Source organism: Lotus japonicus, chromosome 5, assembly GCF_012489685.1.
Source record: "Lotus japonicus ecotype B-129 chromosome 5, LjGifu_v1.2".
Taxonomy (NCBI): Eukaryota; Viridiplantae; Streptophyta; class Magnoliopsida; order Fabales; family Fabaceae; genus Lotus; species Lotus japonicus.
In genome coordinates, this window is record NC_080045.1 from 31,325,746 (window position 1) to 31,350,526 (window position 24,781).

Sequence of the window (24,781 nt, forward strand, 5' to 3'; positions counted from 1 at the left end):
TAATTGAATAATGCCATAAAAACGTCAAAGGAACTAATTGAATCTTGTGTGTTTAATGAGCCTATTCATTCCAATTAACCTTGACAATACAAGTCACACACATCAATAGATGCATATAGGAGGGTCTCCGGAAGCCTCAGACCTCAGTTTTGTTATAAGTAAAATTTAAATACTTGTACATTGATTCTCAATCTTATAAAGGGACAACAGAAAAAAAAAAAAAAAAAAAGGGGGTTACAAAGTCAAAAGGTCACTCATTTCTAATTGAAATTCCAAGTGCTCCACTGTCAAACATGGCGTATCTGTTCAGTGCATTCCAGATTCCATTTACAATACGATAAAATATCAAACTGACGACTCTATCTTCTCATCGATACATGTTTTACCTATCTACCTGCACGAAGATACAAAGAAAATAACAAGATTTAAAGCCACTATTAAGTTACCGATTTATATTGCAAAATTTGTGTGTAGTGCAATCTATACATACCGGTGTGCTTCTCCTTATATCAAAAAGCAAAATTGTTTTTGCCCAATTTTTTTTATGGATAAAGAAAAATTAAAAAATATCAACGATGAATATATAATACAAGAAATTCATATACATTTGCTTGCTTCGAAAACCAGAATCTGCCTATTCTGCAACCTTTTTAAATCATCGTAAGGGATAAAAATGATCAACATTTGGTCTGCACAAACATTTGTTTGCTTCAAAAACCAAATTAGCAAATAATTGAACATAATATTAAACTGCAGCATTTTCTAAAGTTGTCACGTCATGCTTTCTCACGAGTCAATAACCTATTCTGTCCATTTATTGTTAATTGTTTTCATGTAAGTGATAATTGTATATGGAAATTCTGTTGATTTTCACGTTGCCAGGAGAAGTTAATATGAGAGAAGCTACTCCTAGTAGTGTTGTGAGAAAAGTAATTTTGAAAGGATTAAACGTGAAACCAAATGTAAAAGCAAACAGAAGACGCATTAGTCCTTAATTGCTTATCCTTGTAGAAAGGTGTACCTCCTTGACCCAATAGCTCTTCTTTTGGAGACAGAGATATCACCCTTTCCATCTTTCACATTGCTTTTCTTAGCTCTGGACCGTTGAGTTCCTATAATTGGAAGCTCTTTAACAATTAATTCTAACAAATAGAACATAACAGATCCGCAAAAGATTTGTCTAATGTTTACACTAACCTCTCATCTTAGTTATTGGTGATTGGACTTCAATATCCACTTGATCTGGCTCAATCAACTCACTCGAAGCACCAGAAGATGCTTCCGGTACATGCTTAGATTGTGATTTACCATTTAAAGACAAAGTATCTGTCTCATCAGCGCATCCATCAATTACTTCACTGTCTGTTTCATCTGCAGAAGACAAAGATTATCAGTAAAATATGTGTTTGCATTTTTCTATCCAGTAAAATTCATTTTACACTTACATATCCATCTTCTTTGCCAACATGTCAGTGGATTTGGCATTTGCACTACATTCTTAAAGGTTGGCTTTATTCCATAGTTTTAAAGATTTATCATGTAAATCACAGCTCACATACGAAAGGTTCTTTAATATCATGTTTGATGTAACAATAAATGCAATTTTACAGGCCCCTTTTTCTATGTAAGGGTGCATTTATACATTGTTGAATTCCTTTTAAGGCAATATCAAAAGCCCAAGACAACAAAAAGAAGGTTAGAATAAAAAGATCAATCAAGTGCTAGAGTGGCTTGGGTTGTATATGCCAGCACCATTGCAAATACTAGTAGTTTACCAAGACACTAATCTTCCCTTGTTTATTACAATATTTCCCAGTTGGAAACATCATAATATTCATAATAACAAATCAAATTTGGCAGAATAGTAAATTAGAAGCAGAGGCCTAGAGCAGAAAATGAGAGGACGTACATTCTAAAATGCACTCATGAGGCATGGTTACTATAATCACTCATAATGTACTAAACTAATACTACAGGGTCATAAGGAAGAGAGCATAAAACCTGAATATATTAAAGTTTAAAAAGTTAACCTGAAACAGTATTAGATTCCGAGTGATCTTCAGAATTTGTAGCCACATTAAAACCTCCCCTGCTGTCAATCTTCTGTTGATGGATTTGGGCATTTCGAGCAGTAACTTCCTGCTCCTTTTTTTCCATGTGGAACTTATTCAACTTATCCTCAAACTCCTCGATGCAAGACTTCATTTCAAGTTTTGCAAACTTCTTTCCCTGATTTAAGTTTAAATTGGACAAGAAAAAGCCTTAGCCATTTTCACATAAAGTAAGCAAGAGTAGTAAAAACATATTTTACCTTGTTTACTATGTTCCTGAAGTGATCCATAACAGAATCCTCTGACAACACATGTTCATATGTCTTAAATAACTCTATGAGCTTTTTCATTCCTTTTTCAGTAAAAGATAGCTGGGAGAGACAATAAGATATATGTTGCCATTGTCGGACATCTGCAGAGAATTAAAGTCACAACCGATTACTACAAGCAGTAAACTAAAACAATTAATTTCACTTGGTTGTATGATTGATTTCAAAGCTTATTGCAATTTCAAGGAAAATTTGGAAGGACAGAGTTTTCATAAAACTCATGATTTCACTCATTAGCTGGTCAAATAAGAACTTAGAAACTGTTCAGAACATCCTATCCACTCTATTAAAATCTGAAGCGTTCTTCTAAGATAGTCTTATCATGACTTATAAGCTCAAAGAAACAAGTCCAGGGCAACTCAGTTCACAAAGCTCCCGCATGCATGGGGTCTAGGAAAGGGCCTGACTATTTTAGTAGAGGGAAAAAACCCTAGACTAGTGTAAGACCTGGATTTTCAGAACAAGCTAATTTCCGACTCACGCGTAGAATCAGTGTAAGCGTGACAGGAGTTTGATATTTGAGAAAGATTAATGAAGAAGAAAGTTCAGGAATTGCTTGAGAAATGTTGCGTAGTCATTTTAGGAATTAGAGCGAGTCGTCTGCACACCCGCCTTATGGCAAGCGTGTCCAGAATAGGCTAATTTCGCTTTAGAGCAACGTTTTAAGTGAGATTTCGAATCCTTGGAAAATTTAAAGATTTTCTTTATTTTTCCTTCGACCAGCGTTTCATTTCGGAACTCTGGACTGTACGCACGATAGGTTTCACTTTTCGGATGTCCGCCGACGCTAATTTCTTTGCTTCGAAACCCTATTTTCGAGCAATGGATGAAGACTTTTTCTATTCGGGACTTCTAACGAAGATTCCGTCCATGTTGCCAGACTTGTTTCGACGTTTCCAATCTTTCTTCAGTTGGAAGTTTTGTCGTTTGAGCATCACAGCAAAAAGTAGTTTTTCGGGGCAGATTAACCGACACCGCTTTTGAGTTTTTCGATATCGTTTTTCCCAAATCCTAGATATTTGTTTTGAGTTCTGGAATTCTGACGCCAGAATCTCTCTTAGAATTTCTCGGTGATCGTGCTGCAAAAATCGGAATCGCGAAATTTTCATTTTCCCGCGATTTCACCCGCCTATAAATAGCGCGAAAAAGCAAAATCCTCTCATTTTCTTTCCATTTGTGGCTGATTTCGTGGGGAGCAAGGGGGGAGGAGATTTCCGCGAAAACTTGACCAATCTTCGTGCAGTTCGTCCCTACTTCTAGGTATCGAGGTAACTATCATGAATCCTGCCTCTGATTTCTGTTTCTGCTGAGTTTCTGAAGTCGTTTCTGTGCTCTAAGTTTTGAGCTTTTTCTAAAATTGTCCGATTTCTCTGATTTCTCGCTTGGGTTATGTTCCTTATGTTCCCCTGAGTCTAAAACCTCTGTCAGTAAACTCTGATTGCGATTCAGTTGTCCAGGATCTGAAAAATTGACTCAAAACTCTTTTTGTCTCACATTTCGAAACTTTATTGTCGAAAAGACTTAATCTGACTTCGTGCCTTTAGGATTTGTTGTCACGGATATCATGAGGATCGTTGCTGTCAAATTTGTTTTCCGAACTGATAACTTTGAAGTTTTGAGCCTTTATTTTGGACCAAAATGCCCCTGGATAGTCGTATTTCGACCCGATTGTCCGAAAATTGTTCCGACAATTTCTTTGCCTTAGTTTTACCCTAAAACTACCTTGTGAATTGATTTAGATCGAAGAAAAAGTTCGAAAACTCTATTTTCCATAGTGGCCGAAACCTAATTGCTTGGGTACCGTGTCCAAAAATAATTTTTGGGTCTCTATGACCTGAGCCTTTGCGTAGCTCTTTCAATTGTCGAAATTTTGGCGCCGGTTTCGTGTCATTCTGAGTTATGTAGCTCGAGTTATGCTCGTTTTAGCGAACGAAGTCTCCGTTGTCAATTTGTGCCTAAATAGGAACTCTGAAGCTTTAGAGGCTTTCTTTACGATTTCGATTAGTATTAGTAGATCGTGTTGCTCCTAGTGAAGCTTGTGTTGATGATTGTGTTTTCTTTGTTCTAGGTTCGCAATTTTCATGCCCAACTTCTACTCACGAAGGTAAGGGTAACTCGGTTTTAGAGCGTCTTTGAGTCTTGCATGCTTTTATCGCACTGCCTGTGTTTGAGATGAAGATGTTTATATTGATTGGCAGATGATTATGATTATTATGCTGAATTTGGAAAATGTTTTCTGAGAGGCTTCGGCCGTTTACTGGTTTCTGTCGTTACTGCTTCCTAGTGGATGAAACATGTGGTTACTTTGGATTGGTCCTTGGGTGGGCTTTGTTATTGTCTGACTTGGCATATAGGGCTTGAGTCAAGTGGCGATGAGGAGGTGTGTCCTATCATTGTCCCATCTTGCGAGATGCTAAGTGGCGATCAGGAGGTGTGTCCTATGATTGTCCCGTCTTGTGTGACGTTAAGTGGCGATTAGGAGGTGTGTCCTATGATTGTCCCGTCATGTATGACGTTATAAGTGGCGATGAGGAGGTGTGTCCTATCATTGTCCCGTCTTGAGAGACGATATTGATCGATCCATTTTGTTAGCAGCATATAGTTGCATTATAGGGAACTAACACCTGACCCTATGTTGTTGGATTTTCGTATTGGTTTATTGATATCTGATTTGATGTTACATTGTTGAGGTTATTATTATCTGAGTCCAATTTATGTTTAAGTTGTTGATATATGAGTTGAGTTATGTTGCTAGTTATTTACCATGCCAGGTAATTAAATTCGAACAGCATGATTTTTCTCTTTTATACATGGTAATTGCATGGAGTTAACCCTTTCTATTTGCTACTTGTTGTTTGGGCGCTTAACGCTATTAGGCGATGGAGATCCTTCCGCCGAGGCATAGCTACTCGAGTTGGAGATCGAGTTGTAAGCGGTGGAGTAGAGGTATGAGAAGCAGCTTTGCTTCTCTTCTTGTGGATTATGTTGGAGTCTCTTTTACTTTATGAGAACTCTGTTATTAAAGTCTTGCTTCCGCCACTGTTAAAGTGCGCATGTTTATTCTGAACCTTACTTATGGTATTGTAAACTATTATTACTGTATATCGGGAAACAAGTTATCTAAATAAAGTTATGGTATGTTTCCAACCTTTTAGCCGAAGTGTTTAGTTGTTTTACAGAAAAAAAATTCCCTTGGTTTTTAGGGATTGCAGATTGGTCCTTAGACTTTGTTAGGTTACTAATGTGACTCCTCAGTTGAGTAATTGGGGTGTTACAATTGTGGTATCAGAGCTTTGGTCTAGAAAACCAGAGCTTTTGGGTAGAGTGCCTGCTTAAGATGTTTGAACTCTGAGACCGATTGATGGGGTGTCAATCGGAGGAAGAGTGTGCTTGATTACTGTTTATATAGATTATTTTTGAAGGTTATTCGTAAGTGAATAACCTTATGCTAGTTATTGTTAATTATACATCTGATATAAGTATATACATAGTTAGTTATTATCGAACAACATGTATTAGGTAGAGAACGTTGTAGCTAACTTGACCTGCTTACCCCTCTAGGGATTGGATGTGATCATAGGCATGTATTGGTTGTCCCACCATCATGTTCTTCTTGATTGCGCCAATAAGGTAGTTATCTTTCCCGATGCTGGACTCGCTGAGTTCCTGAACTCGTACTTTTCAAAGCTTTCTTTGAGGAAAGGAGCTTTGAGTTCTCTCATGTCTACAACCGTGGTGGAAGCTAAGGAGAATGGAGTACACGGAATTGCTGTTGTGCAAGATTTCGAGGATGTGTTCCCCGAAGACGTACCTGGAATACCTCCGGTCAGAGATATGGAGTTCACAATTGATATAGTCCCAGGCACTGGACCTATATCAATCGCACCGTATCGTATGGCACCGGCAGAACTGACTGAGCTGAAGAGTCAACTCGAAGATTTAACCAAGAAGGGGTTTATCCGACATAGCGTTTCTCCGTGGGGAGCGCCAGTGCTGCTTGTGAAGAAGAAAGACGGAAGATCGCGACTTTGTGTGGATTATCGACAGTTGAACAAAGTCACGATAAAGAACCGTTATCCGTTGCCAAGGATTGACGATTTGATGGATCAGTTGAAGGGTGCTGCTATTTTCTCGAAGATTGACCTGAGATCGGGATATCACCAGATTAGAGTCAAGGATGAGGATATTCAAAAGACGGCGTTTAGGACACGCTATGGGCACTATGAGTACTTGGTGATGCCGTTTGGAGTTACGAATGCACCAGCTGTATTCATGGACTACATGAATAGGATCTTTCATCCATTCTTGGATCGCTTTGTTGTGGTGTTCATCGACGACATCTTGATCTACTCAAGGAATCGTGAAGAACACGAGGAGCATCTGCGACAAGTTTTACAAGTTCTTCGGGAGAAGGTATTGTATGCTAACGCGACAAAGTGTGAATTTTGGCTCGAAGAAGTAAAGTTTTTAGGGCATGTCATCTCAAAGGAGGGCATTGCTGTGGATCCCAGTAAAGTTGAAGCGGTACTTGCATGGGAGCGTCCTAAGACTGTGACAGATATAAGGAGTTTCATCGGTTTAGCTGGATATTACCGACGATTCATCGAAGGTTTTGCTAAGATTGCAGGACCATTGACGAAACTCACCCGGAAGAACCAACCTTTTGCTTGGACAGAGGATTGTGAACAGAGTTTCCAAGATATGAAGAAGCGTTTGACGACCGCGCCAGTTCTGACATTACCACAAGAGAAGGAACCCTACGAGGTTTACTGCGATGCTTCGTACCAAGGTTTGGGTTGTGTGTTGATGCAACACCGAAAGGCTGTGGCTTATTCTTCAAGGCAATTGAAGATACATGAACGGAACTATCCTACGCACGATTTGGAGTTAGCGGCTGTGGTATTTGCGCTCAAGATTTGGAGGCACTATCTTTATGGGAGCACTTTCACTGTTTTTAGTGATCATAAGAGCTTGAAGTACCTGTTCGATCAGAAGGATCTGAATATGAGACAAAGGCGTTGGGTGGAATTCATCAAGGACTATGATTTCACTTTGTTGTACCACCCAGGAAAAGCAAATGTTGTAGCAGACGCACTGAGTCGCCAGACAATTCATGTTTCATCGTTGATGATTAAGGAATTGGAACTTATCGAGACTTTTCGCGACCTCAGTTTGGGTATGCAAGTGACACCTGGAAAATTGAGCTTTGGGATGGTGACGATCACTAGTGATTTTCTGAACGAGATCAAGGTGAAACAACTGTTAGATGAGGAGCTGATCGAGAAACGGAACTTGATCATTTTGGGAAAAGCGCCGGATTTTGAGGTAGGAACCGACAACATTCTGCGTTGCAAAGGACGTGTCTGCGTACCATTGGACATGGAGTTGAGAAGGATGATTCTTGACGAAGGTCACAAGAGCAGATTGAGTATTCATCCGGGATCGACAAAGATGTATCAAGATCTAAAGTTGAATTTTTGGTGGCCAGGAATGAAGAAGAATGTAGCAGAGTTTGTGGCGGCATGTCTGACATGTCAGAAGGCGAAGATAGAACATCAAAAGCCTGCGGGTATGTTACAGTCACTTGATGTGCCGGAGTGGAAGTGGGACAGTATCTCTATGGATTTCGTGGTAGCTTTGCCAGCTACGAGGAAGAGATTTGATTCCATTTGGGTCATTGTGGACCGTCTGACGAAGTCAGCACATTTCATACCGGTGAAGACCACGTTCAATGTGGAGGCACTTGCAAAAGTGTATGTCGCTGAGATTGTACGACTTCATGGAGTACCATCGAGTATTGTTTCTGACAGAGATCCGAAGTTTACTTCGCATTTCTGGAAGGCGTTGCACGAGGCGCTTGGGACGAAGTTGAGGTTGAGCTCTGCCTATCACCCTCAGACGGATGGACAGACAGAGAGGACAATACAGTCATTGGAAGACTTGCTGCGAGCCTGTGTTCTGGATAGTCAAGAAAGCTGGGATGAGCTGTTGCCGTTGATCGAGTTTACTTATAACAACAGTTTTCATGCTAGTATTGGAATGGCACCTTATGAGGCTTTGTATGGGAGGAGATGTAGAACTCCTTTATGTTGGTTTCAAGATGGCGAACATCTTCTCGTTGGACCTGAATTAGTACAACAAACTACTGAGAAAGTGAAGCAAATACAAGAGAAGATGAGGACGTCACAGAGTCGACAGAAGAGTTATGCTGACACACGACGGAGAGAGTTAGAGTTTGAGGCGGGAGACCATGTGTTTCTTCGCGTGACACCAACTACCGGAGTGGGAAGAGCGATAAAGTCGAGGAAGCTGACACCGAAGTTCATTGGACCGTATCAGATTATCGAGCGAGTCGGTAAAGTAGCTTATCGGATTGCGTTGCCACCTTTTCTTTCCAAGATTCATGATGTGCTACACGTGTCACAATTGAGGAAGTATATTCCTGATCCCTCTCACATCATCAAGGAAGATGATATTCAGCTTAGAGACAACTTGTCTTTTGAAGTGGCACCAATGAGGATTGAGGAACGTAGGATCAAGCAGTTGAGGAACAAGCAGGTTCCTCTGGTAAAAGTGATTTGGAACCAAGTCACGGGCGATGCTACTTGGGAACTAGAAGAGAGGATGAAGGAACAGTATCCGGAACTCTTCACTGAGCCTTAAGTTTCGAGGACGAAACTTTCTTTTTGGGGGGTAGTATTGTAAGACCTGGATTTTCAGAACAAGCTAATTTCCGACTCACGCGTAGAATCAGTGTAAGCGTGACAGGAGTTTGATATTTGAGAAAGATTAATGAAGAAGAAAGTTCAGGAATTGCTTGAGAAATGTTGCGTAGTCATTTTAGGAATTAGAGCGAGTCGTCTGCACACCCGCCTTATGGCAAGCGTGTCCAGAATAGGCTAATTTCGCTTTAGAGCAACGTTTTAAGTGAGATTTCGAATCCTTGGAAAATTTAAAGATTTTCTTTATTTTTCCTTCGACCAGCGTTTCATTTCGGAACTCTGGACTGTACGCACGATAGGTTTCACTTTTCGGATGTCCGCCGACGCTAATTTCTTTGCTTCGAAACCCTATTTTCGAGCAATGGATGAAGACTTTTTCTATTCGGGACTTCTAACGAAGATTCCGTCCATGTTGCCAGACTTGTTTCGACGTTTCCAATCTTTCTTCAGTTGGAAGTTTTGTCGTTTGAGCATCACAGCAAAAAGTAGTTTTTCGGGGCAGATTAACCGACACCGCTTTTGAGTTTTTCGATATCGTTTTTCCCAAATCCTAGATATTTGTTTTGAGTTCTGGAATTCTGACGCCAGAATCTCTCTTAGAATTTCTCGGTGATCGTGCTGCAAAAATCGGAATCGCGAAATTTTCATTTTCCCGCGATTTCACCCGCCTATAAATAGCGCGAAAAAGCAAAATCCTCTCATTTTCTTTCCATTTGTGGCTGATTTCGTGGGGAGCAAGGGGGGAGGAGATTTCCGCGAAAACTTGACCAATCTTCGTGCAGTTCGTCCCTACTTCTAGGTATCGAGGTAACTATCATGAATCCTGCCTCTGATTTCTGTTTCTGCTGAGTTTCTGAAGTCGTTTCTGTGCTCTAAGTTTTGAGCTTTTTCTAAAATTGTCCGATTTCTCTGATTTCTCGCTTGGGTTATGTTCCTTATGTTCCCCTGAGTCTAAAACCTCTGTCAGTAAACTCTGATTGCGATTCAGTTGTCCAGGATCTGAAAAATTGACTCAAAACTCTTTTTGTCTCACATTTCGAAACTTTATTGTCGAAAAGACTTAATCTGACTTCGTGCCTTTAGGATTTGTTGTCACGGATATCATGAGGATCGTTGCTGTCAAATTTGTTTTCCGAACTGATAACTTTGAAGTTTTGAGCCTTTATTTTGGACCAAAATGCCCCTGGATAGTCGTATTTCGACCCGATTGTCCGAAAATTGTTCCGACAATTTCTTTGCCTTAGTTTTACCCTAAAACTACCTTGTGAATTGATTTAGATCGAAGAAAAAGTTCGAAAACTCTATTTTCCATAGTGGCCGAAACCTAATTGCTTGGGTACCGTGTCCAAAAATAATTTTTGGGTCTCTATGACCTGAGCCTTTGCGTAGCTCTTTCAATTGTCGAAATTTTGGCGCCGGTTTCGTGTCATTCTGAGTTATGTAGCTCGAGTTATGCTCGTTTTAGCGAACGAAGTCTCCGTTGTCAATTTGTGCCTAAATAGGAACTCTGAAGCTTTAGAGGCTTTCTTTACGATTTCGATTAGTATTAGTAGATCGTGTTGCTCCTAGTGAAGCTTGTGTTGATGATTGTGTTTTCTTTGTTCTAGGTTCGCAATTTTCATGCCCAACTTCTACTCACGAAGGTAAGGGTAACTCGGTTTTAGAGCGTCTTTGAGTCTTGCATGCTTTTATCGCACTGCCTGTGTTTGAGATGAAGATGTTTATATTGATTGGCAGATGATTATGATTATTATGCTGAATTTGGAAAATGTTTTCTGAGAGGCTTCGGCCGTTTACTGGTTTCTGTCGTTACTGCTTCCTAGTGGATGAAACATGTGGTTACTTTGGATTGGTCCTTGGGTGGGCTTTGTTATTGTCTGACTTGGCATATAGGGCTTGAGTCAAGTGGCGATGAGGAGGTGTGTCCTATCATTGTCCCATCTTGCGAGATGCTAAGTGGCGATCAGGAGGTGTGTCCTATGATTGTCCCGTCTTGTGTGACGTTAAGTGGCGATTAGGAGGTGTGTCCTATGATTGTCCCGTCATGTATGACGTTATAAGTGGCGATGAGGAGGTGTGTCCTATCATTGTCCCGTCTTGAGAGACGATATTGATCGATCCATTTTGTTAGCAGCATATAGTTGCATTATAGGGAACTAACACCTGACCCTATGTTGTTGGATTTTCGTATTGGTTTATTGATATCTGATTTGATGTTACATTGTTGAGGTTATTATTATCTGAGTCCAATTTATGTTTAAGTTGTTGATATATGAGTTGAGTTATGTTGCTAGTTATTTACCATGCCAGGTAATTAAATTCGAACAGCATGATTTTTCTCTTTTATACATGGTAATTGCATGGAGTTAACCCTTTCTATTTGCTACTTGTTGTTTGGGCGCTTAACGCTATTAGGCGATGGAGATCCTTCCGCCGAGGCATAGCTACTCGAGTTGGAGATCGAGTTGTAAGCGGTGGAGTAGAGGTATGAGAAGCAGCTTTGCTTCTCTTCTTGTGGATTATGTTGGAGTCTCTTTTACTTTATGAGAACTCTGTTATTAAAGTCTTGCTTCCGCCACTGTTAAAGTGCGCATGTTTATTCTGAACCTTACTTATGGTATTGTAAACTATTATTACTGTATATCGGGAAACAAGTTATCTAAATAAAGTTATGGTATGTTTCCAACCTTTTAGCCGAAGTGTTTAGTTGTTTTACAGAAAAAAAATTCCCTTGGTTTTTAGGGATTGCAGATTGGTCCTTAGACTTTGTTAGGTTACTAATGTGACTCCTCAGTTGAGTAATTGGGGTGTTACAACTAGGTTCTTATAATGGGGGTTGCTTTGAAAGTGTTGATACTGTTGAAAAGGTTTATTAATTGACCAATTGTTAATGTTGCTATTCTCTTATCCCATGTTAGGAAATATATCAGTTTAAAGTTTAAGGGAATGAGGTATTTTTTGTGAATAGTTCAGCATAATAAAATCGAAGCTGAGAAGGTTTTTCTCAAAGCAATCCAAAGTTGATATCTAGTGCCCTGGCTGTTTCAGGTCATGAAATCTGTGGTGATGGCCAACTGCTGTGACCCCCTCCAATTAAAAGAATTGACCGACCAAGGATAATAGATCGTCAAGGATAGTATCTCAAAAGCAGTTTGAAATTTTTTAGGTAATAAGTGCAACTGTTTATAAGCTACAGCAGGACACTGCTTATAAAGAGTATGTTAGACTTTCCAAAGGATAAAAGATGATACCTGTAGCACCACTAAACCTATTACATAGCTTTTCGACCAGAGCTTCCATTTGTCTGTCCTGGAGTACTTAAAGAAACTAAAGTGAGGATGGCAATCACAATTAATATTGAACTGCAACATTGTGAGATAACACATACCTTCTTTATTGAAGCAATTAAAAATTGCATGATGTTGCAAAAAGAATCATTGCTCAGATTCTGCTTGGATAATTTGCTAAGTATATCTGGAAGCAAATTATATATTGGATTGTTTCCTGTAACAATGCCAGAAGACCATATTAAACACCTTTCTACATTTAAAAATGTCATGTCAAGAATAATAGTGGTCACTTATCCACAAAAGAGAAAATTATAGTATAAGTAAAAACCTTTCTTGGAAAGTTCGATAAAAAATAACTTAGCCAGATTTGAAATTCTTTCATCTTCATCTTCTAATCTTACAGCCATTTCATTAATGTACCCTTTCACCTGATTTATAAATGATTGCATCAGTATCCAAACTGCGGTGAAATAGTAAAAGAAATAACTTCACTGATCCCTACCTTCATCATATCATTTAGTATGAGATGTGAAAGCACCAGAACAGCATTCTTCCTCACAGATATACAAGGATCTCCTAGCCGGGCATACATGTTTTCTGTCCATGGTTCTAAAAGATTGGGAAATCTAACGGCTAAATCTCCGAGTGCAATAGTGCAATTAGAACGCACAGTTTCTGAATTTGCATTTTCCACAACTGTGAATTGGAGTTGGAGGTTTGCATCACTGAAAACGATTCACTTAGAACATTTCCATTTCATTGAGGCAGAAATAAAGAAGGAACAGCAATGAGTCATTAGAGGTAAAGATTTCACAAGGAACTCACCAAAAATCTGCATCAATAATCATCAATCGACACAACGCAAGCATTGCAGATGCCTGTAATTCTGGATACTGAATAAATGGTGGAATAAGTTATTCCATTTAATCAAACAAATTAGTAATTTGCAGAAACTAAAAAACAAGTTTCTTCTTTACAGTGTTTAGATATTTTACTATAGGGAAAAGCACATTCAGCATTAAGGCTTTTTCAAATAGACATCCTCAATTTTGTGCTTCCCAATAAATCTTTAAACTATTACATTTTTTGTAATAGATCATTCTGTTAATATTCAGTTAAAACTAAGGATGAATGAATCTGGATCGGTCATTTAAATTGAATCTGAACATACATTTATATAAATATATATATATAAACATATATATATATATATCAAGGTAGTCAAATCGAGATACGTATCGTGTATCGCTAGACCCTAATTCCGTGTCGCGTATCGTATCGTAACGTGTATCGTAAGATACAGACACAAAAAAAATTAAGTCATAAATTAAATAATATACTAATATATCACCTAAATATAGTTCAAAATAATCAAAGAGCCAAGTCATAAGTAGAAAAATAGTCTCACAAAGTTCAAGTTCAACCTAATTCCAAGCCATAAGCCAAACTAAAGTACTAAACATCAAAGAGATGAAATTAAATGCCCACTCCCTAATTCCAAGCCATTAAAGGGCTGCTGAAGTTGAACGTGAAACATGAAAGGGCTGCTGAAGTGAAGTTGAACGTGAAAGGGTGAAAGAATCAAAGAAAACATCACTTTTTAGAGCAATTTACTAATTTTTAATGAAATTAAATGCCAACTCCCTAATTTTTCTAGGGGAGTAAGATGAAACGGCATTTGAAAAACTGTTTTTGTATCGTATCGGGGTACGTATCGTGTGATACTCATGCGATATGTGCGATACAGGTCACGATACGAACACAAAAAGATACATACATGGGATACGTATCGTTTGGTTGATTTTCGTATCGTATCGGGATACGTATCGTGCGATACGCACGATACTGACTACCATGATATATATACATATAAATTTTACCTTTCAAAATAAAAAATTACGAAATCATATTTTCTGAAAAGAGAGAGAAAAGAAAAATTCTAAGAATTAGGAGCTTTCTGGTCATTTATTCCCTAAAATACTAGGTTGCACTTGCACCATTACACACACCAAACTAAGAAACAAAAATAGATACAAGAGCCTGCTATTTTTGCATCAAGTCTTAAGCTTCACCAAACCGACCAGATCAACCTAAAAGATCCATCCTGCAACCAAAATTCTAAGGCTTTGGCTGCAACTACAAGTCATACTCTCTGCTCATCATTATGAGAACATGTAATCCTCTCTCAACCTAACCATTATGACTGCAAGCAGATAGAACACTAAGAAATGTTGGACTTGATTGAACCATTTCACCCAACATTTCATCAAGGATTTCAAAATAAGACTCGTAGTCTCCTTTCCCCTTTACTTTCAAGAAGATGACTAGCATCTGTGGTATGGTTCCCCCAAGGTTCTTATCAAATCCCTCGCTTCTAATTCTCTCTTGGTTTTCCTTGAAAACACTAACCGTTGCCGTCAAGAAGGGATTCACAGCAAGATGATGGTTAAGGTTTTGCTTGAGTTTCATTTGGGATTGAATTGCATGAGAGTACAAACATAGAAGGTGCTAGAAGCTGGTTTTTTCAGTTTTTTTCCCTTATATTTTAGAGAACTCTAATTTTGGTCATTTTGATATTTTAAACAAAAAATAAATCTTAAAGAGTGGTTGAGGTTGAGTTTAAATTAACGGTGTAGATTTACTTGCCATTTACTTTAACCCCCAACTTAGGAATGACTTATTATGAAAATTGTAAGACTTTAAGATCAATTAGGAAGAAAAAGATGCGTTGGGTGTTTATTTGAAATAGCCTAAAAGTTTAAGGGGGTCAAATGCCAAATCATATAGAGAAAATGCATGACTTTTAAGTTTTATGATGGATATCAAGGCATCACCTTCTGGAGTAGTCCATAATTTCTACAAAGCTTTGACAAAAAGGTTGCACTGATACCAACCAAATTCTTTTCATTTGAACCACCAGAAACTATTTCTTTTTCTGCCTTTTCAAACAAAGCATCAAGTGCTGCATCCTCAGAGGCAGCAAATCCTAACTCAGCATTTATATCGTTACCCTGCAAGACATTGTAGCAAGCCAAATTAGTATAGATTAGAGTTAGAGCACAGAAGATCAAGATATGTTGTTAACAACTGAAAGTTGAAATCATCCAAAAGGAATAACAGTGGTAAAAAGCAGTGATTGCACCTTCTGTGTACCATTTGATTCTTTGTCGTTACTGTCGGCAGTCTGACTCTGAATGTCCTTTTCCTCTTTCCTAAGTTTCTGCTTCTGAATTTTACGGGCACAGGATTCTATATATACCAGTTGATTCATGGCAATATGACTTATCACAAATAAAAATCTGCTTAGTTTTTCCCCTTGAACTGTGATAGGCATGCTGCCACTAGTGTCAATGTCACTACCACCCCCATCATTAAAGACTGAATTGAGAAATTTCTTTATCAAGTCAGCAGCTATGGTTTCCGGGGTAGGGTGAATGGCATATAAGGCAGTTATTGCTTTGTCAGCAGCAGCGTACCAAATATTCGCTGGAAGCCAGAAACCAGTGATTATACTTTCCAAAATACCAAATATTCGGACATTATTATTTGTTAACAACTTTTTCTTGTCATCTTCAGACAGTCTTTCGATCGCAATACAAGCTGTCCTTGCTAGCAAAGGATCAACTTTAGACCAACGACCAAACCCAATATCAATGATGTCCTGTAAATGTGAACCAAGCGCACCACTAGATTTCTTTGCGACCATGCAAAGGACAGATAGAGCACCACGGCTTTGTTCTGCAGTGGTTCCACCAACATTGAAGCAAAAGAAATCCCATAATGCTGATATCTGCGATAGCAGGGATGTGAAGAGGAAATCAAACCAATGATGAGAACCAAATTTGATGTACTGGCAGCAAAAGATTAATTTGACAGGGGAAATTAAAGGCAGTTACCATACTAATTCTAATAAGAGATCACAGCTCATTGTCAGCACTAACAACCAGAGTCCTACTTCCCAATGTAAAACATGTTTATTTATGACTTACAAGCAGTGTTTATCATCAAATGATACGCAAATAGGAAAATACCAGCCAATCTCATTCCAAATCATATTTAAATTTGGGACCCTGGATATATAAACTGAAAAAGAAAACAAAAAGCCTTCTCTTCATGAAACATTTAAACTTATACTTCATTGAAGTCAAAAGATTAACTGAACTTACAGCATGCATTGACATTTGATAGTTAGTCATGTTTCTTTCTATAAAGGCCAAACACTTCATGTTTCATCACAAAATTCCCAGAAATATAATATAGAAATATAAAACATGAAAACAATCAACCTTTCTGTATTTATTTTTTCTTAAACCGCTATAATAATGACATATTTGTAGGGTATAATATATCATCTTGAACTTAAATGAGGGACATTCAGACAATTTATGCAGAACGATGTATGAAAACATACTGTGCTGGAAGATATATCACCCTTAGAGACCAGAGCGCCAACTATAAACTCAAGAGCTGCTAGATCTCCGATATTGGAATCAGTGGCAAGACTCAAGAGATTCTTGGCAGTTTCCACCGGGTTTTTCCGGATGTATATTGTATGGAAAGCATTCTCCACTGCTTCGTAGATGGATTTATCCTGGGAGAACACCTACAACCGAGAGCAGATGCCAGAAGGAAAAAATCAACAATCACATACAAAGAGTATGTAGCATATAACATTGAAGAAACAACAACAGCAACCATCATAGTTACAATCAAATAATAAACCTTGAATATCATCAATTTGCATAGAAAGAATGGAGGGTTTTTTTTTTACCAGTGGTAACATCTTTCGGAGACATTCCTCCGAGCCATCAATTTGGAACTGTTTGCACCTCATCAACAGGAGAATTGTGTTTTCAACGTCGGTAGCAGAAGATGAAGCCATCAGCTGGACAAGTGTCGGCATTGTGGCCCCTATGCATTTAGAGAACCTTGATCCAGCCTCAAGCGATGCAACCAAGGCCCTAGTCTGCTCCAAGTTCCCAACATCCGGCACACTACTACTGTTTTCCAAAGGGACAGCATCATCCGCCTGGGACATGCAAGTATCAGTCATGCTCTCTTGCTGCACCTTCGTAACAGTTTCAATACCCAAATCCTCAACTTCACCATTACCATTAAGATTTTCAGAATCAGAACCTTCTGAAGGGGACTCAAGCTCCTTCAACTTCTTCTTGTACTGATCTAAAGTTGCTTCAAATGAAGCTATTCTAAGCTGCGGGCCAAACGGGTTGTGCTGCAGCATCATGATTAACAAATTCAAAGCAGATTTTCTAACAATGGCACTCTTGTCCTCCAACCTCCCAGCAGCAACTTCTGCAACCTCATTCCACAAACCAATCGATACAGAGTGTTCCTCACACAGCTCAGCCCACACCTGAAGCACCCGGCTCCTTGTGTAAGCCGAAACATCCCTACAACGCTCGAGCAAGATTTCCAGCATGGCTTGCTTGGTACGCAAGCGAATGGACTTGGAGCTCACTTCAGCAGAGTCAACATCCTTAAAGGCCTTGGCTATAAGCTTCCCCAGCACCGCAACAAGAGCGTTTCTAATCTTATATGACTCTCCACCGAAGTGAGTAATGAGAATGCCGATGTTAGTGGAGATCAATTTGGGAAGACGGTCAGCAAGCTCCACCAGAAAACGCCCCACATTTTCAGCACCGGCCGTGTCTTTCACGTAATCTTTTGGATTGGTCCTTCCAATATCCCTAACAAGGGAGGTGGCGAGGGTCCCATCTGAATACTTCTTCTTGGCTCCAGCAACTGCATCTGCCATGTGGGTGACAACAAAATCATACTTGTGAATTAGGTGCATGATGGATGCACATGATTGTGCCGTGTAATGGTACTTGGTAGAGCATGCTCCGATTATGCGGCAGAGGGCGTCTTTTGCGTCCGAATCTTTTAAGAGCGCCGTGTTCTCAAACATGGAGAATGTGTTTCTACAACAAGTGAATGGAAAAATCAGAAACTAAAGTACCCCACCTAAAAAAAAGATGGAACTGATCTACACACTCACTTTGTGATGAAAGATAAGTAACCTTCGTCAAGGTCAGGTGAGCCGAAAAGTAATTCAAGGTTAATCTCCAATGAGTTGGCAATAAGATTGAGAATCCGAGCTCTCTGTGGCTCCCAATTCCATGATTTTGCAGGCTGTTTCTTCCTGGCACTTGCTGCCACCACCTGAAACCATGATTCCAAGTTAATGAATTGCAACATTCTTCCAACTAAAGAGTTCTGTTACCATATATGTGTAAGATAAATTTGACTGTACTTAACACATTAGTCCCAAAAAAGTTTACTAACATTATGGGGCATTTGTCATGGTGATGCAACAAAGAACAAACTATCAATTATCATATAAAATGTTTTAAATTGGACTCAAGCTTTAAATTCCTCTCGAAAAATTCGATTAGCTAAGTGAGTGTTTGTGTTTCCATTATAATTACAATTTCACAGATCTCAAGCCGCAAACAGTGAAGTAAGATTTTATGCCATTGGGTTAAACATGAATAGCTCCCAAATTCAATGAAATATTAGCATTTGCAAGAACTAAGATACCTTGCAGGGTTCCAATTTGGGGGTTTATTGTTCAAATTTGAGATACATTACAATTACATACCTTGGAGGCAGCGTTGGCGTTGGCGTTGTTGGAATCTTCAGCGAGAACAATACTGAGGAGGAAGAAGGTGTAAATTTTGAAAGCATTACGATGGGAGGCGAGGCGATCGAGCAAGAAGGGAAGGTCACCTTCGGAAGCCCTAGAGAGGGAATCGACATTAGGGAGAAGCACGGCGAGATTGGAACGGAGGCTCTCGAGGAGGTTGAGTTTGGAGGAGTTAGGGAGAGAGGAGTAGCCGCGGAGCAAGGAGTAGAGGCGATCGAAGACGTCGTGGTCCTCGACGCAGAGGAGTTCTTTGTCGGAGAGATCGAAGGAGACGCCTTTGACGAACTCTTCGAGTTGGGAGGAGCGAAGGGAAGCGAGGTCGATAGGGTTTTGGACGCAGAGACGGTTGTCTTCGGGTGATTCTTCTTCGAGGTCTTGAAGGGTGCGAGGGAACACGAAGTGAGGAGCCATGGAGGGAGAGAGATGACAGAAGAGAGAGAGGTTTTCTCTTTGTGCCGTTTGGTGGGGGTGACCTCTGAATTTCAAATGAAACTGGGAGTGGATAAAAGCGGGAATAGCTTTCTGCGTTCAAATTAAAGAAATGTTTTCAAAATAACAAGGCTTAATAGCTCTTTTGGTCCCTCACTTATTATGATTTTTCACTTTTAGTCCTCAATAAAAAATTAGCACTTTTAGTCCTCCGTATTTAGGGGTGGGAATAGGCTGGGCCTAGGTAGGCTTTGCGTAAAAATGTTTAGCCCGTTTAAAAATCTTAAGGCCTGAGCCTGGCCTGTGGCCTGGCAAAGGCTTTTTTTCGAGTCTAGCCTGACCTTCTCGAAAGTCTGGCTTGGCCTGGTAGCCTATTTAAAGGTCTGTTTCACAATAAGAATTTTACGTTTGCTAACAAACTTATATGTACAGAAGCTATCAAACTTATAAGCTAACGGGTGAAATTATACTAAAATAATTTTTTCAACAATCAGACTCATAATATTATAAGCTACTAGGTAGAGATGAAACTAAACGAGATTATGTTGGTTTCTTAGAGTCGGAGAGCCAATTTAATATCACACTAATATTAAGGTATTTAAAAACTTCATATTAAGGTATTTAAATACGTTATATATCTATTTCTAAATACACTTATAACTTTGAGTCATTATATAAGTCAATTTGCTTAAATATATAAAAATGTCAATAAGTATCTAATATCAAGATATTATAATAAATTTCTAATATATAAACATCATCAAATGGTAAAGTATATTTATATTAATCATATTTACAGTGTACTACAAAAATACTCATCATTTTTACTTAAATAGGCTAGCCTATAAGGCTTAAAAGGCTTTTTGAATGGCCTGAGTCTAGCCTTTTTAACTAGATAAACTTTTCAAAAAGCCTAAGTCTTACCTACTTACCAATTTAGCCTGGCCTGGCCTGAGCCTGTGGTAGGCTAGGCCATAGTCCCCTACGAACGGCTGGCCTATTCCCACCCCTATCCGTATTACTTAATTTTTTGCAAAAATTATCTTTATTTGAGACTAAAACGACAAAAGTGTGTAAATATGATGGACTAGTTTTGCTAATTTTTTCTAGAGGGACCAAAAGTGTAAAATTGTGATAAGTGGTGGACCAAAAGAGCTATTAAGCCTAAAAAAGATAAGATTAAATATGTTTCTGGTCATGTAAAGATGCGGGTAATTGTTATTCGCATCCCCCGACATCTAATTCCACCCCCATTACATATGTAAAATCCAAAAACGCCCTTGAATATATCTCCTTACGCACTTTAAAGTGCGTAGAACACACACACTTTAAAGTGTGTTCCCAGGTAGCTCTTATGAAAGTAGATTGGTGGGGCTTTCTAAAAAGTGGTCATAAGCCTAAAACGGATAAAAGATGAGGGTGTTATGCCTGTTACAAGTTAAGGGAAGAACTTTAAAGGGCATAATTCAGGTACGTAAAGTACATCAACAATGAATTTAGTACCTGAATGCATTGCAATAGCAACAGTTCTTATTCCTTTTACAAGAATGTGACCGTTGTGACATATCCGCACTCTTGAAATTCTAGTAGGCTTCAATTCTTTGAATAGCTCCTTGTCGTGAGTCATATGACTTGTGCATCCACTATTGATCAACCAGTTATCGCTTGAACTTCCTGAAAAACAAGTTGCAACGAAGAGATGATCACTTTCATCTTCATTAGCAACTTGGGCATTTGCATCTGGTTGTTGGCTATGAATGATAGCTCCGTGCCCAAGTTGATTGCACTTGTTGCACTTAACATTTGGCCTTTTCCACCACTTGAACGGTGCATGCCCCATCTTGTCACAATGCTTCCAAGGTGGGTACTTCCCCTTGGAACTTCCAACTTTGCTTTTGTTGTCATTGTGTGCTTCACCTTCACCAATTGCTAGCTGGTGTTTTTTGTTCTTCTTCATTTTGTCTCTCCAACCACCTTCATGTTTGGCTGGCAAAGCTTCCTCTACAGTTGCCTCTTGTCTTATAACCATTCGTTGTTCTTGCGCCTGCAAGGAGTTCAACAACTCCGCCAAGGTGTTGTTGGACAAATCTTTGCTATTTTCCAAAGTGGTTATGGTAGCTTCAAATCTTTCAGGGCACAATATGTAACACAAATTTTTTGAACAATACAAGAGTCTTTAAATTATGAACCAAGCAACCTTACTCTGTTAGCTAAGTTTAAATGCCTTTTAGAGTAATCTTTAATGGTTTCTGATTCTTTCATCTTCACCAACTCGAATTCTCGAACTAGATTCAACACTTTCATGCCTTTAATTCAATCATCTCCATCATATTCAGATTTGAGATAATCTCATATGTCTTTGCCTGATTTCAAAGACAGATTGATTAGGCTGCTGCAAATAGGCCAGCTTTTGCCTTAGACTTTCTAGGTTTTTTTTCCTTGTGAGACTTGAGTTGAGCTATCGTCGAGTTGGCTGTTAGTGGAGGAACGTCGTAGTCATCTTCAACAGCCTCCCATATATCTAAAACTTCTTCGTATGCTTCCATCCACGCAGCCCACTATGAATAATTTTCTCCATTGAAGACTTGAAGACTGGAGGTGCCATAGATGAGAATAATATTGTAAGAGCAATAATACTTTTGTTTAAAATTTTAATTAAAATAAAAATATATTTTCTGATGTGGCGAAATTCAATTAAATAACTTTATAAATAAAGTTTACACTAATGCTATGCATAGCTTTAATCCAAAGTGCAAATATAATACATCGATTTGTTATGATCACTATTACTTATCTTGTAAGTAATGCATATGCCTGCAACTTTTCCGCACAAAAATATTTTTTTTTCTAAAGTGATAATTTTTTCCACATCCAGTCACACCCTTCCTCAGTCTGCCACCTCCTCACAAGGCGTCGACCCCATTTCCAATTTGTCTGTCTGAGCACAAGTCACACGTAATCAACATTATACGATGACATTGACCAAAAAAAAAACATTATACGATGACAATTTCAAAAAAAAGACACATTATACACGTTGGCATTTTTATCTTCTTTATGAATGTTTTTTTTCTTAAATTATTATTTTTGTTTTACTTGAAAAAACTGAACATGTCAATAACACCGATGGAGAAGTAGCAGATAAATTTGTTATGAAATACTAGTAATAAGGTGTCATAATAACAATTGTTAAAAAAGGAATAAAATGTATTTTAGGACATTGTCTTTATTTTAAAGTAATCGTACTAAATATGTTGGATCAACATTATAAGAATTCTTCTGAATAGAATTAATTTTACTAAAATTGAGTACAGTAAATGACTAAACGTAAAAGAATTGGATTATTTAAATAACTCATGATAGTTACTTGTCAAAAATTGATTCTATTTACTATTGCACTCAAACATCATTTCAACCATGTAACAAAAAAAAAAACATCATTTCAACCCGTTAAAGTTGATCTTGAATAAGTAAAATTGATTCTATAAAATTAATTGTAGTTTTTAAACATTCTCTTAAGTGTGTGTGTTTGGATTCAATTAAATTTGACTTGGATCCACAATCAAATTCTAATCTTTTAATCCAATTTAAACTAAACATGATAAATTTTAAATTTTCATTGATACTTTAAAATATGTAAAATCGCGTTTGCATATTTCGGAGTAATTCAAACCAAACATGTTATAAGTACTAGTGTACTAAGAACAAAAGAAAGAAAACTGTGAACTAGGCGGAAGTTTCTGGAATCCAAACTTGCTAATTTCACATGCCAACTGAACGCAATAAATTAGTCAGGCTTTGTTTGGTTTGGATAGAAAAGTGAGAGGAAAGAAAGGGAAAGGAAAGTGAGATGATTATTTAGGTTGTTTGGTATAATAAATTGTGAAAGGAAAGAAAAGTAATGTGATATATAATTATTATTTTACCCTTACATATAATTTTTTATAATTCATTTACATAAAGTAGCTTTTTTATATTTTCTCTTTTAATACAAAATAAAAATAAATAAATAATGTAAAGATATATGGATCTCAATTTTTTACCCAAAGACAACTTCAAAATGTTAACAATCGGACGAAATTTTTTTGCATTGGGTCCCACAAAAAACTTTATTTCCTTCCCTCTTTGTGAAATAACCAAAGGAGGGAAAAAATCTCGATTTTCTTGTTTTCTTTCCTCTATCAATTTTTTCCTTTCCCTTTCTTCAAACCAAATAAGCCATCAGCTTCCGCCGCGTACTTTTTCCCACAAATTCGCTCTCTCTTTTATTTTAAAGCAACTGCTGAACGCACTGAGTTTTTGTGTTTCTTTCAGTTTCATTGATAGTAGAAGAGTCTGACTCTATAAGATACAGACACTAGCGCTTTATAAAACAAAACAGAAAAGTTAAGAGGCCTGAAAACTGCACTCTTCTATTGATTAGAATGATGTTCGTTCCCATGATTCGGTTTTCCCCAAATCGTGTCCACGTACTCTACTCTTGCTTCTGCTATCATGCACTTGCTTCCCTTCATTAGGTTCATGCATTCGCAGCCTTTTCTCATCAAAGTTTTTGAATTTTCACTAGTTCTGTGTTTGTCGTTGATGGGGTTGTTCATTTTTTCTTTATCGGGGTTTTAAAACTTTTCCATTTTTGTTACTCTTCATTTCTTTGAGCTTGACGTAGAAATGTTGAATTGCAGTGAATGTTTGAGATTGGTCAAAAGCTTTGTTCTTTGAAGTTGCACACAAGAATGTGATGATGGGTTTTCAATGAAGCACCAACTCCGACACGACACTATGACACAACACGACATCGAAAATCCTGACATGAATAATCTTAAAAAAGTAGGGCACTTGGGCCGCTTATATACATAAATTTGTGTGTGCGTGTGCGTGCTGCGTGCGTGTAGATAAATATATTGGCATTCACAATTTCTAGCTCAGAAAAGCTCCTACTTGTTGTGTGTCCCACTCAGCTTTCTATAATGATACTGTTATATCGTGCCCAACATGTGCATGTGGCTGCCAAGGAAATTCATCTCAATCAGAGAACTACGTAGAGTAGGTTTTTATTACTTATGGCCTATGATTTTCTTCTAAACTGAAATGAATATCATACACTCACATATGTCAATTTTGTGTGTGGTTACAGTCCAGATTCGCCACATTTGGCATCCGTTGTTTCCAACCCTCGAAATAACAACATTACACCTTTGGTATGCACTAGCCATATGTGCCAAATCCGAGTTCACTGCCTTGTGAAGCTAAACTATAAGGAGTACTGATTACAGGATGAATTATTCTGATTGGA

General features: G+C 38.3%; 1 protein-coding gene and 2 long non-coding RNA genes across 3 annotated transcripts; 2 read left to right on the forward strand and 1 right to left on the reverse strand.

Moving 5' to 3' along the window:
- Nucleotides 1–41: 41 nt before the first annotated feature.
- Nucleotides 42–19,540, reverse strand: LOC130717049 (condensin-1 complex subunit CAP-D2). Its single transcript, XM_057567155.1, has 16 exons — nucleotides 19,015–19,540; nucleotides 18,412–18,575; nucleotides 17,164–18,334; nucleotides 16,804–16,995; nucleotides 15,535–16,182; nucleotides 15,227–15,403; nucleotides 13,218–13,285; nucleotides 12,895–13,117; nucleotides 12,721–12,820; nucleotides 12,491–12,606; nucleotides 12,354–12,411; nucleotides 2,312–2,463; nucleotides 2,031–2,229; nucleotides 1,198–1,371; nucleotides 1,022–1,112; nucleotides 42–394 (listed from the first exon to the last, which is right to left on the reverse strand). Exons 1-16 carry the CDS (start codon nucleotides 19,468–19,470, stop codon nucleotides 391–393), a joined length of 3,993 nt encoding a protein of 1,330 aa, XP_057423138.1. The 5' UTR covers nucleotides 19,471–19,540; the 3' UTR covers nucleotides 42–390.
- On the forward strand, nucleotides 3,559–5,522 carry LOC130717052 (uncharacterized). Its single transcript, XR_009012240.1, has 3 exons — nucleotides 3,559–3,648; nucleotides 4,449–4,484; nucleotides 5,257–5,522. It is a non-coding gene; the product is annotated as an uncharacterized LOC130717052 (long non-coding RNA).
- On the forward strand, nucleotides 9,820–12,167 carry LOC130717051 (uncharacterized). The gene is made up of 3 exons (XR_009012239.1): nucleotides 9,820–9,909; nucleotides 10,710–10,745; nucleotides 11,518–12,167. It is a non-coding gene; the product is annotated as an uncharacterized LOC130717051 (long non-coding RNA).
- Nucleotides 19,541–24,781: the final 5,241 nt, after the last annotated feature.

Coding starts and splice junctions, on each gene's coding strand:
- LOC130717049 (XM_057567155.1), bottom strand. CDS start 19,470: ATGGCTCCTCACTTCGTGTTCCCTCGCACCCTTCAAGACCTCGAAGAA. Junction 16,996..17,163: donor TCCGAAAGATGTTACCACTG/GTAAAAAAAAAA, acceptor TCTCGGTTGTAG/GTGTTCTCCCAGGATAAATC. Junction 13,286..15,226: donor ATTATGGACTACTCCAGAAG/GTGATGCCTTGA, acceptor CCATTTATTCAG/TATCCAGAATTACAGGCATC.